The sequence below is a fragment of the Canis lupus genome, unplaced genomic scaffold (genome assembly GCF_011100685.1).
Source record: "Canis lupus familiaris isolate Mischka breed German Shepherd unplaced genomic scaffold, alternate assembly UU_Cfam_GSD_1.0 chrUn_S2007H2206, whole genome shotgun sequence".
In the NCBI taxonomy this organism is placed as follows: Eukaryota; Metazoa; Chordata; class Mammalia; order Carnivora; family Canidae; genus Canis; species Canis lupus.
The window spans coordinates 1,889-15,573 of record NW_023330880.1 but is presented as its reverse complement, the minus strand read 5'-3'; the positions used below and the strand labels follow the sequence as shown (position 1 = coordinate 15,573).

At 39.7% G+C, this 13,685-nt stretch overlaps 1 protein-coding gene across 1 annotated transcript; it reads left to right on the top strand.

The window, feature by feature from the left end:
• The first annotated feature begins 254 nt into the window (after positions 1-254).
• On the top strand, positions 255-13,417 carry LOC119878861 (putative ankyrin repeat domain-containing protein 26-like protein). The gene is made up of 4 exons (XM_038589412.1): positions 255-279; positions 5,872-5,987; positions 6,145-6,318; positions 13,269-13,417. Exons 1-4 carry the CDS (start codon positions 255-257, stop codon positions 13,377-13,379), a joined length of 426 nt encoding a protein of 141 aa, XP_038445340.1. The 3' UTR covers positions 13,380-13,417.
• Positions 13,418-13,685: the final 268 nt, after the last annotated feature.

The window sequence follows — 13,685 nt, the reverse complement described above, 5'->3', positions numbered from 1 at the left end:
CTGGCACATGCGCTTTGGGCACTCTTGGCCATGGGCTCCTTGTGAGCAGGCGAGTGACGCCAGTTTCTGAGGTGCGCAGGCGCATTTGTGTTTAGCTGCATTGCCGGGGTACATTTGTTCTGCAGAGAGAGATTTTGGACCCCGGTGCTCAGTTGCTGGGACGTTGCCGCGAGGCCGGCTTGGCTTATCTCCAGCACTAAGTGTTGAGCTGTAGAGGCGGCGAAAACCTGTGTCTGAAGCCTGAAAGCTTTGCGATGAAGACCATGTTTAGCTTCACGGGTAAGAGGGGCGAGCTGCCCTTGGGCTTCAAGATCGGGCGGCGGAGGGCCGCCCAGCCCGCGGCATCTGAGTGGTACCAAACTCGCCAACCTGGGCCCCGGGTACCACATCCCAGACAGGTCTCAGAAAGATCCACAAAGCAAAAGTGGCAGGGGATTCTGTTGCTGGGAGACCAGAGGAACAGGTGATAGGGACTTTGCAGCTGGCGGGGAGGAGGCAAGGAGGTCGGGGAGAGGCACTCACCTTGCTGGCCTGAGTCTGGAGAGCTGAGCCCTGGGTGACCACCCAGGGCGCTTGGCCGTCTTTCTTCTGGTGGCCCCGCAGCATGTACCTAGGTCGTGGAACCTTACCTGGGGTCTACTCCGGCCCACTGAGCAACAAAACGTCTTCAGCTGCCTTTGGACCCCTTCGTATCTCCGTAGGGAGCGCTTTACAGACAGTTTTGATGTGATTTAACGGATTTTCAACAGTAGTAGAAAGGAAATTAAGGGGACGCCTGGGTGGCTGAGTGGGTGAGCATCTGCCTTTGTTTCAGGTTGTGATCCTGGGTCCTGGGAACCCCAGTCGGGTTCCTGGCACGGAGCCTGTGTCTCCCTCTGCCTATGTCTCTGCCTCTCTGTCTGTGTCTCAGAATAACTAAAATCTTAAAAAAAGAAATGAAATTACGTATATGTAGTAGTTTGTTTTTAATGGACATCCTATACCAATGTTATTAAAGAGTGCATGCTGAGAGAAGTAATTCCCAGAATTACTTTGGATACAGGGCAGTATCTGACTTCTATCTGTGTACAGTTTGTACCTATATTATTTACTGAGGGACCTTGGAAGGAGATTTGGAAATGGGTAGATGGTTCTGACTGTGAATAGGAAGTCTCATTTTTCTGAAAATGTGTACTCTTCCCGTGTTTATCAGTATTCCATGACGCAATAGAAACGTTATGGTTTTAGAAATTCTGAGCTTATTATACGTGCGGTCTCTGTTCTTTTCATTGTGATAAAATTAAGAAAAATTTTGCAATCACTCACTATATTGTACACCTGAACTTTTTTTTTTTGTAAGATTTTATTTATTTATTCATAGAGACAGAGAGAGAGAGGCAGAGACTCAGGCAGAGGGAGAGGGAGAAGCAGGCATCATACAGAGAGCCTGACATGGGACTGGATCCAGGGTCTCCAGGATCACGCCCCGGGCTGCAGGCGGCGCTAAACCGCTGCGCCACTGGGGCTGCCCTGTACACCTGAACTTAATACAACGGTGTATGTTAACAAACTGGAACTAAAATGAAAACTTGAAAAAAAAATTTTATAGAATACCTTCCAGTTATTAAAATGTACCTTAAATTTCTTCAAATTTTTCGTTGACTAACAGCTGACAAGACAGATAAATGAATGGAACAGATAAGAAAATGCCAAACACCTAAGTATATGTTAAGACTTTGTAACTTGATGCTGGTGACATTTCATATTAGTAGGAAAAGGTGAATCATTCATAATGTTGATGACATATCTGCTATTTGGAGAAAACTAGCTAGAATTTAATCTCATAAAAATAAGTTCCAGATGGAATACAGATTAAAAATGTTAAATATGCAAAATACAGTACAAGAGAAGAAAACATGAACGCTTCTATGCCCATTTTTTATGTTGACCAAGACCATTCTTAAGAATGACTTTAAAAGCAAGAGTTCGGGCAGCCCAGGTGGCTCAGCGGTATAGCGCTGCCTTCAGCCCAGGGCCTGATTCTGGAGACCTAGGATCGAGTCCCACGTCGGGCTCCCTACATGGAACCTGCTTCTCCCTCTGCCTGTGCTCTGCCTCCCTCTCTCCCCCTGTGTCTCTCACAAATAAGGAAAATCTTAAAAAATAATAATAATAAAATAAAAGCAAGAGTTCTGGAGGTTGATTCAGCCACATAAAAAATTAAAACTCTCTGTATATCAGAAAATAATATTAATAAAATAAAAGAGAATGTCCTTGCAAAATATTTACAACATATGTGTATCAGATACAAAAGAATATGTTTTACAGGGAAGGTATTAAAGGAATGAAATAGGGGGTCTCTGGGTGGCCCAGTCAGTTGGCTGCTTCTGACTTCCTCTCAGGGTCATGATCTCTGGGTCCTGGGATTCAGCCCCTGGTGAGGCTCCCTGCTCAGTGGGGAATCTGCTTCTCCTTCAGCCCCTCCCCTCTGCTGGTGCTCTCTCTGTGTCAAAAAAAAAATCTAAAATAAAAAAGGAGTAAAATCCCATTTTCCATCTGCAGGCTTTGTGAAGATAAGGAATGATGGTACTCATACTCCTGGTTAAAGTTGTTTTTGACTTTTCAGATAGTTCGGTGGTTAAGTCCCAATTGAAAAATATGTATTCCTTTTACCCATGAATTTTATTAATTTAAAATATCTTTAGTAAATAATTAAAGATAAACAATATACTATATGCTTTTCTCAGCACTATTTACAATAGCGGTATATTAAGAACTCATTTAATGGCCTTTATAAATAAGTGGCAGTGTATCCATAGGCTGGACTACTATGTGACTACTGAATGTGGCAGAGATAATTGATACACATTAACATGCAAAGCTGTACTTTAGTGGATCATTAAATGAGGGGAAAAATGGTTTGATGATACAAACACATAAGCAGACAATGGTTTTGTGTTGGCCAAAAAGATGTGAAAAATATAAAATTAGTTATCTTGAAACATTTGGATTGTAAGTGAATTTTTCTTGTTTCTTAAAAAAAAAGTCTGATTTCTACAGGAAAAGGTATATAAAAATTCCAACAAAGGTTTATTATCAATGAAGTAATCCAGGAGAACAGCAAGAATATGAATCTTGTGTAGGCAAAAAGAATTTCTATTTATTTACTTTTAAGAGGTTTCATTGATTCATTTGAGAGGGAGAAATCAGGCACATGAGCAGCAGGGAGGGGCAGGGGGACAAGCAGAAACCCCGTGGAGCAGGGAGCCTGATGATGTAGGACTCGATCCCAGGACCCCGAGGTTCATGACTTGAGCCAAAGGCAGATGCCTAACTGACTGAGTTACCCAGGTGCCCCTCTTTCTATTAAAAAAAAAAAATTGATGGGCGAGGATTGGTATTTTCTGACAACCTTTAGCCTCTTCAGAACTCAGGGGAATATTTTTATCTGTATTGTAGATTTTATTATGCATACGTTAAATATATACATATGATTTTGTTATGTGCAGCTTTATAACAAGCAATAAGTAAATAACAATAAAATTTTATTTTAGTTAAATCCTCATGAAAATAAAAAATACAAATGATACCGTGATAGCTTATAGAACTTTTGTTGTTTCCCTCTTCTGAAAAAAAGTAGCAAATATAAATTTTTATTGCTATTTCAAAAGTATTAGTTTACTTTACAAAACTTTTCTTTAAAAATATTGAACTTTCCTGGTGCCTTGGTGGCTGTTTGTTGAGCATCAGACTCTTGATATTGGCTCTGGTCATGCTCTTAGGATTGTGGGGTTGAGCCCCCCGTCAGGCTCAATGTTCAATGGGGAGGCTGCTTGAGATTGTTTCCCTCTCCCTCTGCCCTTCACCGCACTCATGTATTCTCTCTTTCTCAAAGAAATAGATAAATCTTTAAAAACTATTGAACTCTCCAAATGTATTTATTCTTCAGTCCATTTATTTCTCAAACAGAACCTGAACACGGGTTACGTAGCAGACATAGTCTACTCAGGATCTTTTCAATCTTAAAAAGATTTCATGTTGCCCAGTATGAACGAGATGAGAAATTTTATGTATTTAGGTTTCAAAGCTTTCTTTTCTTTTTAGTTATTTATTTATTTATGATAGTCACAGAGAGAGAGAGAGGCAGAGACACAGGCAGAGGGAGAAGCAGGCTCCATGCACCGGGAGCCCGATGTGGGACTCGATCCCGGGTCTCCGGGATCGCGCCCTGGGCCAGAGGCAGGCGCCCAACTGCTGTGCCACCCAGGGATCCCGGTTTTAAAGCTTTCATTGTTAAGTGTAATCTCTCCACCCAACGTGGGGCTTGACGTTTTAGGACACATGCTCTACTGACTGAGCCAGCCAGACACTCCTAAGATGAGAGATTTTATTTTATTTTGTAAAAGTTAAAAGACGTATTTATTTTAAAGGGAGAGAGAGGGTCATGGGAAAGGGGAGGGACAGGGGGAGAGAGAGGAACCCAAGCAAACTCCACCCTGAGCATGGAGCCTAATGTGGGGTTCCGTCTTACGACCTTGAGATCATCCTGAGCCAAAACCAAAAGTTGGACACTCAATCAACTGAGCCACCCGGGTGCCCCTAAGGTGAGAAATTTTAAATGGAAGTATTAGGACTTAATCTCACCTGAAGCTTTTCCTTGGAACTTCCTGTCAAAGGAAAACATTTCTGAAGATCAGAAATTGTAAAAGATTACCTTTACCTGCCCTTTTGACATTGCAATAATACTAAATACTAATATTGGTACTTGGAAATACTTGATTTCTATGATTCTAAACATTTTTCTATTAATTGAAATGCTTAATAAAATGAGCTTCCCCACATACCCCCCTCCAAAAAAGATAAAATGAGCTGTGCCTGTTTCTTTGAAATCCGAGTTTCCTTTGGCTCAAACTTCCTTGAAAAGCAAACTAAGAATTACTTTAAAATATTCTTTTGCTATTGTGGTCTCTTTTACCCGTCATGTGCTTTCACCTACTGAAAATTATTTTAGTTCTTGAATAATGTAATTCCAAGCATAGGACTAGAAGTGCAACAGACCTGTTATATATGTCATTCTTTCACTTAAGGCACACTGTAGATTGTATGATGCCCCACTATTTATGTACCAAGAAGAAATTTTTAGAAATCATGCCAGTTATAGTTTTAAGACATTTTGAATTAGAAATTGGATTCCGATGTCAGAGATATTAAAAGGTGACAAAATGAGCATCTTGGAATCATTGAAATAGAGTATTCTTGCTCATCCTTAAACGTAGCTGCAAAGTAGGCATAATTGGATCATTTTACCTAATTGTAGTGAGTCTTTGTAAGTTGTAGTAATAGCTTTAATAATATTTGTGGTAGGAACTAGTATCTAAACACTTTGCATGGATCCTCATTTAAGGATCACGACAAGAGGTCCTGTGAGATAAGTACCTTTTATTTTATTTATTATTACTATTGTTTTGTGACCTCTATAACCAACAGGGGTCTCGAACCCCTGGCTCCCGAGATCGAGTGACATGCTCTTCAGAGTGAGCCAGACAGGTGACCTGAGATAACTATTTTTATGCCCATTTTATGCCCATTTTGTGGATAAGGAAATTGCGATAAGGCTAAGTGGTCACTGTGAAGCGACAGAGTTAAAGTGGGAATCAAACCCAGGTTGAGCTGCCTCTTGAGGTCATGCTCTTCCTAATCAGATAGGCTGCTCTTTTAATAGAGCGGTGAAAAATCACTAAAAAATATTGTACTTTCTTCTAAAGTAAACTAATTCTTTGTTTTGGAGTCATGAGAATAATGTAGTATTTAACATTTACAATTCTATGAATTGATTTGCAATTTTTGAAAAGGTACACTGTAATTTCTTGACAAGTCCTTTCACACTCACAGAACCTGCTCTCCACTTGGCCTGTGCCATTGGCCGTGAAGATATGGTGAAGCTCCTGGTAGATCGGCACTGCCAGCTTAACCTCTGTGATGGCGAAGACAGGACAGCTCTCGTGAAGGTGGGTGGTCACAGTTATGTCTGCCTGAGGTGGATTGGATTGAAGTCCTTGGAATGAACATTTGTTGCATTTAAACATAACTCATTGGTGAAACTTGTGGCATGTTTCCTTTCAATTCCCAGAATTTACATTCTGTTTCTTGTTGTAATGCTCACAGGCTATACAATGCCAAGAAGAGGCATGTGTAACTCTTCTCCTGGAACACGGTGCTGATCCTAAAGTGAAAGACAACAAGGGCAACACAGCTCTCCATTATGCAGCCCACGAAGGGATTGTCTCAATAGCAGAGAAGCTGCTTTTACAAAACGCAAATATAGAGGCCAAAAACACGGTACAAGTCAACTTTTTTTTTTTACAACGTACTTGACATTTATATATATATATATATATATATATATATACTTATTTATTTATTTATAGATAGCTGCAAAAGGTTTATATATATATGTACATATATATGTACATAGGTACATATATATATGAAGACATCGACACTGAATTTTATACAGTAGGTCCTGTCATCATGGAAACAACTCCAAAACCAAAGCAGAGTGAGTGAAAAAGAAAAGTAATGCATATAGAAAGACCACATTCTGTCTGCTAGCCACCCTTCCACCCCAGAAAGAAAATCTTCCCCTTTGTGCCTGGGAGTAGATGGTGCCCTCAGAGCCCACAAAGGATTGAAGGCCTAGAGGGGAGTGTGGTGATGATGGAGGCCGAAAGGTGTGCAGGGGCTTAGGAAATGGATGCTTCTGGGGATGAGTAGGAGACCGTGACCCAGAGGAGTAGCTTGGGTGAATGTAAATGGGAGGAGAAAGCAGCAGGTTGTAATAGGCCTTGGGCACTCTAGGCCCTAAGGTTCAGAAGATGAGAGCAGGGGGATCAGGTCATGACATCCTACAGGTGGTATCTGCTTGTGCTGGTAGCCACTCTGCCAGCCATGTACCACGGTGAGGCCTCCCATTCCGGAGAGTAGCTCCTGCTCAGCCTATGTATTTCCTCAGTGGGGTGGTAGGTGTGCATGGGGAGCTGGTGATGACCACACTTGCCAGTCTCCCTGTGTTTTCTTTGACATGCATTACCTTCAGTCGCTGCCCTTGCAGAAACACTGTTGTGTGCCATAGATAGGGTCGATTTTTCATATTTGGAAGCTCAAACATTTCCTGGATGAAAATATTTTGAAATAACTGTCTAAGCTTTTGCTTTAAATAACAACACTTTTTATTTTTGAAGATTGTATTTATATGAGAGAGAGCAAACAAGAGTAGGGAGGAAAGGCAGAGGTAGGGAAAGAAAAGGCCTTCCCACTGAGCCAGGTAGCCTGATGCACGGGGCTTGATGTCAGGAGTGGGATCGTGACCATAACCAGAGAGAGATGCTTGACCCACTGAGCCCCCCAGGCTTACCATAATACTTCTTCCTTCCTGCCTTCCTTTTTTTAATTAAGCTTTTTTATTTATTTATTTTTTCACCTCACTCTGGGGTTTATGTACTTATTTTATCTTTTAGTTTTTTCTTTTTCAAAATTTTTTTAGTTGGAGTTCAGTTTGCCAACAAAGAGCACAGCACCCAGTGCTCATCCCGTCAAGTGCCCCCCCCTTGGTGCCCGTCACCCAGTCACCCCAACCCCCCACCCACCTCCCTTTCCACCATCCCTTGTTTGGTTCCCAGAGTTAGGAGACTCTCATGTTCTGTCCCCCTCACTGATATTTCCCACTCATTTTCTCTGCTTTCCCCTTTATTCCCTTTCACTCTTTTCTATTCCCCATATGAATGAGACCATATAATGTTTGTCCTTCTCCGATTGCCTTACTTCACTCAGCATAATACCCTCCAGTTGCATCCATGTTGAAGCAGATGGTGGGTATTTTTGTTTCTAATTGTTGAGTAATCTGTGGTATATGTCCGCAATGGAGTATTACTCAGCCGTGAGATTTTATTTATTTTTGAGGAAGTGAGCGAGCATCTACAAGCAGGGGATGTTGTGGGGGCAGAGGGAAAAGAAAGAGAGTAAGAATCTGAAGTAGACTTTGTGCTGAGCCTGGCGCAGCGCTGGATCTTATAACTCTGATCATCACCTGAGTTAAGACCAAGAGTCAGATGCTCAACGGACTGAGCCACTCAGTTGCCCCTAAATAATGATACCTCTAAAGAAGCATTAGAGAATACAGGTTTCTTTTATGTATTTATGGCAAATATTTTTGAGAACACAGAATGTGTTCTGAAACTTTATTTTCAAAAATGTTTTCTCACCCAGTTTGTTTTCTTATTTAGTGTCAAACAACAGAGGAAAGCAAAATTTGCCTTGGAAATAGGCTTTGTCTTAAAACACAAAACAAGTGTATTTTACAATATCAAATCTTGCTGCTGTTGAGAAGTTCCTATTTGATCAAAAAGTGATTGATTAACACGGTCAGAGCTTGTCTTTTATCAGCCTTGACTTAAGAGGGACAAAAGAGGGGCAAAGGAGAAAGCAGTCAGGAACATGCAGAGTGATTTAGACATTTGGCAAGTGAGGGGAAATATCAAGACAAGGTTTTTGGATTGTGTTTGTTTTTCTTCAGTGTTTATGTTTAGGTAAGGAGTCTTCAATTTTCAGGGATAGTAATTCTTACTCACGAACCAGTGAGTGTGTTGTAAATTTATATAGAGATCAATTCTAGGAGGACTCTAAGGACATCAGATTGGCAGTAAACTGGTGGTTGAATGGGCACGAAAAGGGACGCCTGTGTGACTCAGTGATTGAGCATATGCCTTCGGCTCAGGGCATGATCCCGTGGTCTCCCGAATCGAGTCCCACATGGCACTCCTTGAATGGAGGAGCCTGCTTCTCCCTCTGCCTGTGTCTCTGCCTGTCTCTCTCTCTCTCTCTCTCTCTCTCTCATCTCTCATGAATAAATCAATAAAAATCTTAAAAAAAAAAGTGGACAAGAAGAGGAAAGAACACAGTATAGTATTTTGCAGCTATAGCCACTTAGATACGAGTCTAAACTCTTCTTGCAAATCTAGAATGTCTTGATGGGAAGGACGTAAGGAGTGTGTAAATAATGGAATCAAGTTGCATTTTGAGTTTACTAGTCCTTGTTCTACCTCTAGCCATGGAAATTGAATGCAGGTTTGATAAGTGACTCATTTCTGTTTTTGGCTGAATCCTCAAGTGATAGGGAGAATTGGCCACATAGGTGAAAGAGGAGACTGGCATGGTTGTGTACTGTACTAGTTCTCAGCTAGACTTGTGCTGGTGAATCACAGTCAACTAGGGAACTTTAAAAGAATTTACAAGCCTAAACTGTCCCGTGAAGATTTCGACGGAGTGAATCCAATAACGTGTGTACGCAGAAATTTGGAAATAGGGTTTTGAGATTCTGATACAACTCTTGGCTAAGAACTACTGAATGGGTAGGTATACATATACAAATTTAGAGATGTAAAAATATTAAATCTCTGGAAGAGATTTAACTGAAGTTGGATACTGGCTACTTCCTTCCACTCTCTCCAACATTAGCCTTTCATCTGTCTGTATCTCTTTGAGAATTACAGATGAAAATTATTGGTCATCTCTGTTGGCTTGAAAAATAATTACCTTTTCTTCCAGCTATCAGTCATTCACCGGCACCCAGATGGGAAGTCTTTATGAGTAGTCTTTTAATAAGTAGAGTCTGACCCTTTAAAGATTTTACGTGTTTTGCTACCATTCTGATTATTACAAGCAGGGTTTTCCCAATTGCAGCAGTAGAAATCCGTGAACCTTCTTTTTTAGTTGAAGCTGTGCGATAGACTATCTTAGGATGTCTTTCAAATTCATAGGGCCCTGGCATAGTGCATAATCACTACTGTGTTAAACATTCAGCATGTAGTTAGTGACAATACAGATGGTAATTGTTTTAATAACTTTGCTTCAGCATTCCTCTGAACTCCTGTCTGTTCGGTTAGCAATGTGAGGGAAGTAAATACAAATAGATTGTAGTTGAAACAAGCATTGGAAAATTCTGACAGTAGGTGTTAATGAGTCTTCACAGCAATTTTCCTTAGAAGGTGGGGCCTAATTTGTTGGTAAAACATGATCCTGATGCTTTAGGAAAGGTTTGATGTCCAAGTATTTGTTTTATGCACGGCCATTGGAAACAGTCACAGCAAATAGAAAAACACAAGTAGGCTATAGACTAAATGTGGCCCCCGGATGTATTTAGTTTCCACTGTCAGTTGAGCTAACATTTAAAATTATGGCACGCATGTAGAACTCTGGATTTTGAGCTTTTCTTACAGATCACTTCTGGTACCTTGAGCCCATGCTGCTGTTTGGTATGCTGTGCAGAGGCTGTCCCTTTATAGGAGGCGTGTGTCTCCAGTTTGCTCGTGTCCCCGCCTAGGTTCTTCACTGACTCGTGTCACCTGCTTTGCCTCCATAACCATTGAGTTTACAATTACTGTTTTATGGTATATGTTGACAAAGATTTCAAGATTTCAAGACACTCCATATTAATTTATAATATATATTTTGTATTTTATGTTAATTTCTTAGGATTGGGATTGAATTTTCTGTTTCTTTGTCTCCTTATTTTTTTCATTACTTTATTCAGTAATTGATGAGAGACACACAGAGAGAGGCAGAGAGCTAGGCACAGGGGGAAGCAGGTTCTCTATGGGGACCCTGATGTGGGCTCGATCCCAGGATCCCGGGTCACCATGCTAAACCACTGAGTCACCCGGTACCTCAGGATGAATTTTCCAAGTTAAAATTTAAAAGTTGTTTTTTTTTTTTGAAAACCATTTTTTCTTTAAATGTACTGTATTCGTGTTCCTTTTGGAATATCTGCAGTCCTATGAGGTTAATCCATTTTATTTGGATATATTATGCATATTGCAGAGAATATTAAATTATTTAGTATTATTGATTGTGCTAAAAATAATCTATGTAAGCCAGTATTAGAATTTTTTTGTTATTAAGATTTTTCATTTAAATTCATTTTACCAATCTATAAAAACACAGTGCTCCTCCAGTATTCCTATTTTTATTGATAAGCTGTTATATTTTTATTTCTGATTTACACTTTGCCTAAAATACAAAATAATTATAAATAGTAATCACAGTAGAAACTGGAATACTAAGAGGATTTTTAGAAGTGGATATGCCTTACGGGTCCCAGAATTAATATAATTGAGACCAAATCTCATACTTATTTCACGTAGCATAATATCCTATGTCAGTCAGAGGAAGACAGTTATCATATGGTCATATTCATTATGTAGATGTTAGAAACAAAACAGAGTATCAGAGGGGAAGAGAAGAAAAAGTAAAACAAGACAGAGTGAGGGAGACACACCATAAGAGACTCTTAATCATAAGAACCAACCTGAGTGTCCTTGGAGTGGTTGGTATGGGTGTTTGGGGTAACTGGGTGATGGACATTACAGAGGGCACATGATGGAATGAGCACTGGGTGTTACATAAGACTGCTGAATCACAACCTTTTACCTCTGAAACTAATAATACACTATATGTTATTTAATTGAATTTAATCAAAAAGATAAAAATGAGAAAAATCTCATACTGAGCTTTCTAACAGTTAAGATAAAGCTTTATCATTGTATAATAGGAGTAAGTCCAAGGATATTTATTTATTTATTTATTTATTTATTTATTTATTTATTTATTTATAATTTTATTTTAATTCAGTTTGCCACAATAAAGTATAACACCCAGCGCTCATCTCATCATTTGTGCCCTCCTTGACCAAGGACTATTTATTTTTTTAAAAAATATTTTATTGATTTATTCATGAAAGACACTGAGAGAGAGGCAGAGACACAGGCAGAGAGAGAAGCAAGCTCCATGCCGGGAGCCAGATGTGGGACTTGAACCTGGGACTCCAGGAACACACCCTGGGCTGAGGGCAGGAGCTCAACCTCTAAGCCACTCAGGTTTCCCAACCACGAACTACTTAGTATTAAGCATTCAATGTTCAGTTGAAGCTTATTTCTTTTATTTATTTATTTATTCTTTTTCTATTTTTGATTTCTACTAAGCTTTATTTACGTATTTTAGAGAGACAGCTTGTACATGCACAGTCTTGGGGGGTTGGGTGAGGGGAAGAGGGAGAGAGTATCTTAAACAGACTTGGTGCTGAGTGCCAGGGGAGCCCAGAATCCAAGGTGGGGCTGGATCCCACCACCCTGAGACAAAACCAAGGGTCACTCAACTGGCTACGCAACCCAGCTACCCTGAAACCTAGCTCTTTTCATTCAGAGTCCATCTCCTTAGTGACTCCTTAGTGACTCAGTGTTTTGTGTTGACATCTGGGATCCCATACCATTGATAGAAGAGAATCAAGCAAGTTTGTACAACCTGGAGAAAACCCTCGCCTTTATTGGAAAGTTCTTAAAGCTATATCCCTGAGAACTCTTATTTCTCAAGTATTAATGTTTGCTACAAAAAAAAAAAAAAGGAATTGTCAAATGGGGATAAGCAAATGTAAATGGAGTTCATTTGTGCTACATGTATAGTGCAGTTTTGAGTATTTCACAAACATAGATGATCATTGAATCTTTCTTTTGGGGCACAGTGTCTTCCTTCTTGCAAATTATGTATTCTTTGGAATATAATTGAAAAAACACTATTCCAGAGATATCCATTAAAATCAATAACAATATTTTAAATATTCACTACTATGTTTTAGAGAGTGGAGATACAGAGATTAAAAAAATCACCCCTGCCTTCGAGAAGCTCTTGGTTTAGATGGTGTGGAATAGAGTGTACCATGGTATATTATGTGAGAGAAGCAAAGATTCTTGGAGCCAGGCAATGTTTGAAGCGAGTTTGTAGAATGACTTCAGGTAATCTATGAAGAGGTAGTGGAGGTCTATTTTTTTTTAATTTTACTTTTTAAAAGGATTTTATGTTTTTGAGAGAGACAGAGAGCAAACAAGCAGGAGAGAGAGCACGAGTGGAGGGGAGGGGCAGAGGGAGAGGGAGAAGCTGACTCCTTGCTGCAGAGGGAGCCCAAGGTAGGGCTCCATCCTGAGACCCTGGGATCATGACCTGAGCTCATGAGCTGAAGGCAGATGCTTGACCAACTGAGCCACCCAGGCTCCCTGAGAAAGCAGTCTTTTAAAAAGAAGGAGCAGGTGGTGAAAACACAGAGTGGTGAGAAGGAAGGGGCTAATTTTATTTTACTTTCTACAGTATATGTTTTAAGTTTAGCAGAATGTATAGAAATTTTAAAATTTAGCATGCAAATATGTAATTTTATAAATTATAAGTTGTTTTTTTCACTTTTACAGGATGGCCTCACACCAGTTTTAGTTGCTCTAAATGAAAACAAAGAGCAAATGGTGAAATTTTTAGTAGGAAAAGGAGCACGTCTACTTTCAGGGGATACGGTTAAAAGGTAGAGTATTTTTTTGTTTTGTTTTTTAAACCTTACTATTTTGTCTTGAGTGGTAACAATTTCTCATGTCATAAATTTTATCTTAAGATGATTAAGTTATAGTCATATAGTGAAAAATGTCAGGATGTCATCTCTTAGGTAGAAAGCAATTTTTCTGACAGGCCAACATGAACAGTGTATAGCAGAATTCATATTTCTTTGTAATATTGATTGATGTCATTTGCAATAGTTTTTTTGCCATCGGATTTTATATTAAAAGGGTTTCATATTAATATTATTAGTTTTATAATGGGGACTCCCAACTTGTAGT

Coding starts and splice junctions, on each gene's coding strand:
- LOC119878861 (XM_038589412.1), top strand. CDS start 255: ATGAAGACCATGTTTAGCTTCACGG. Junction 280..5,871: donor GACCATGTTTAGCTTCACGG/GTAAGAGGGGCG, acceptor TCACACTCACAG/AACCTGCTCTCCACTTGGCC. Junction 5,988..6,144: donor ACAGGACAGCTCTCGTGAAG/GTGGGTGGTCAC, acceptor TAATGCTCACAG/GCTATACAATGCCAAGAAGA.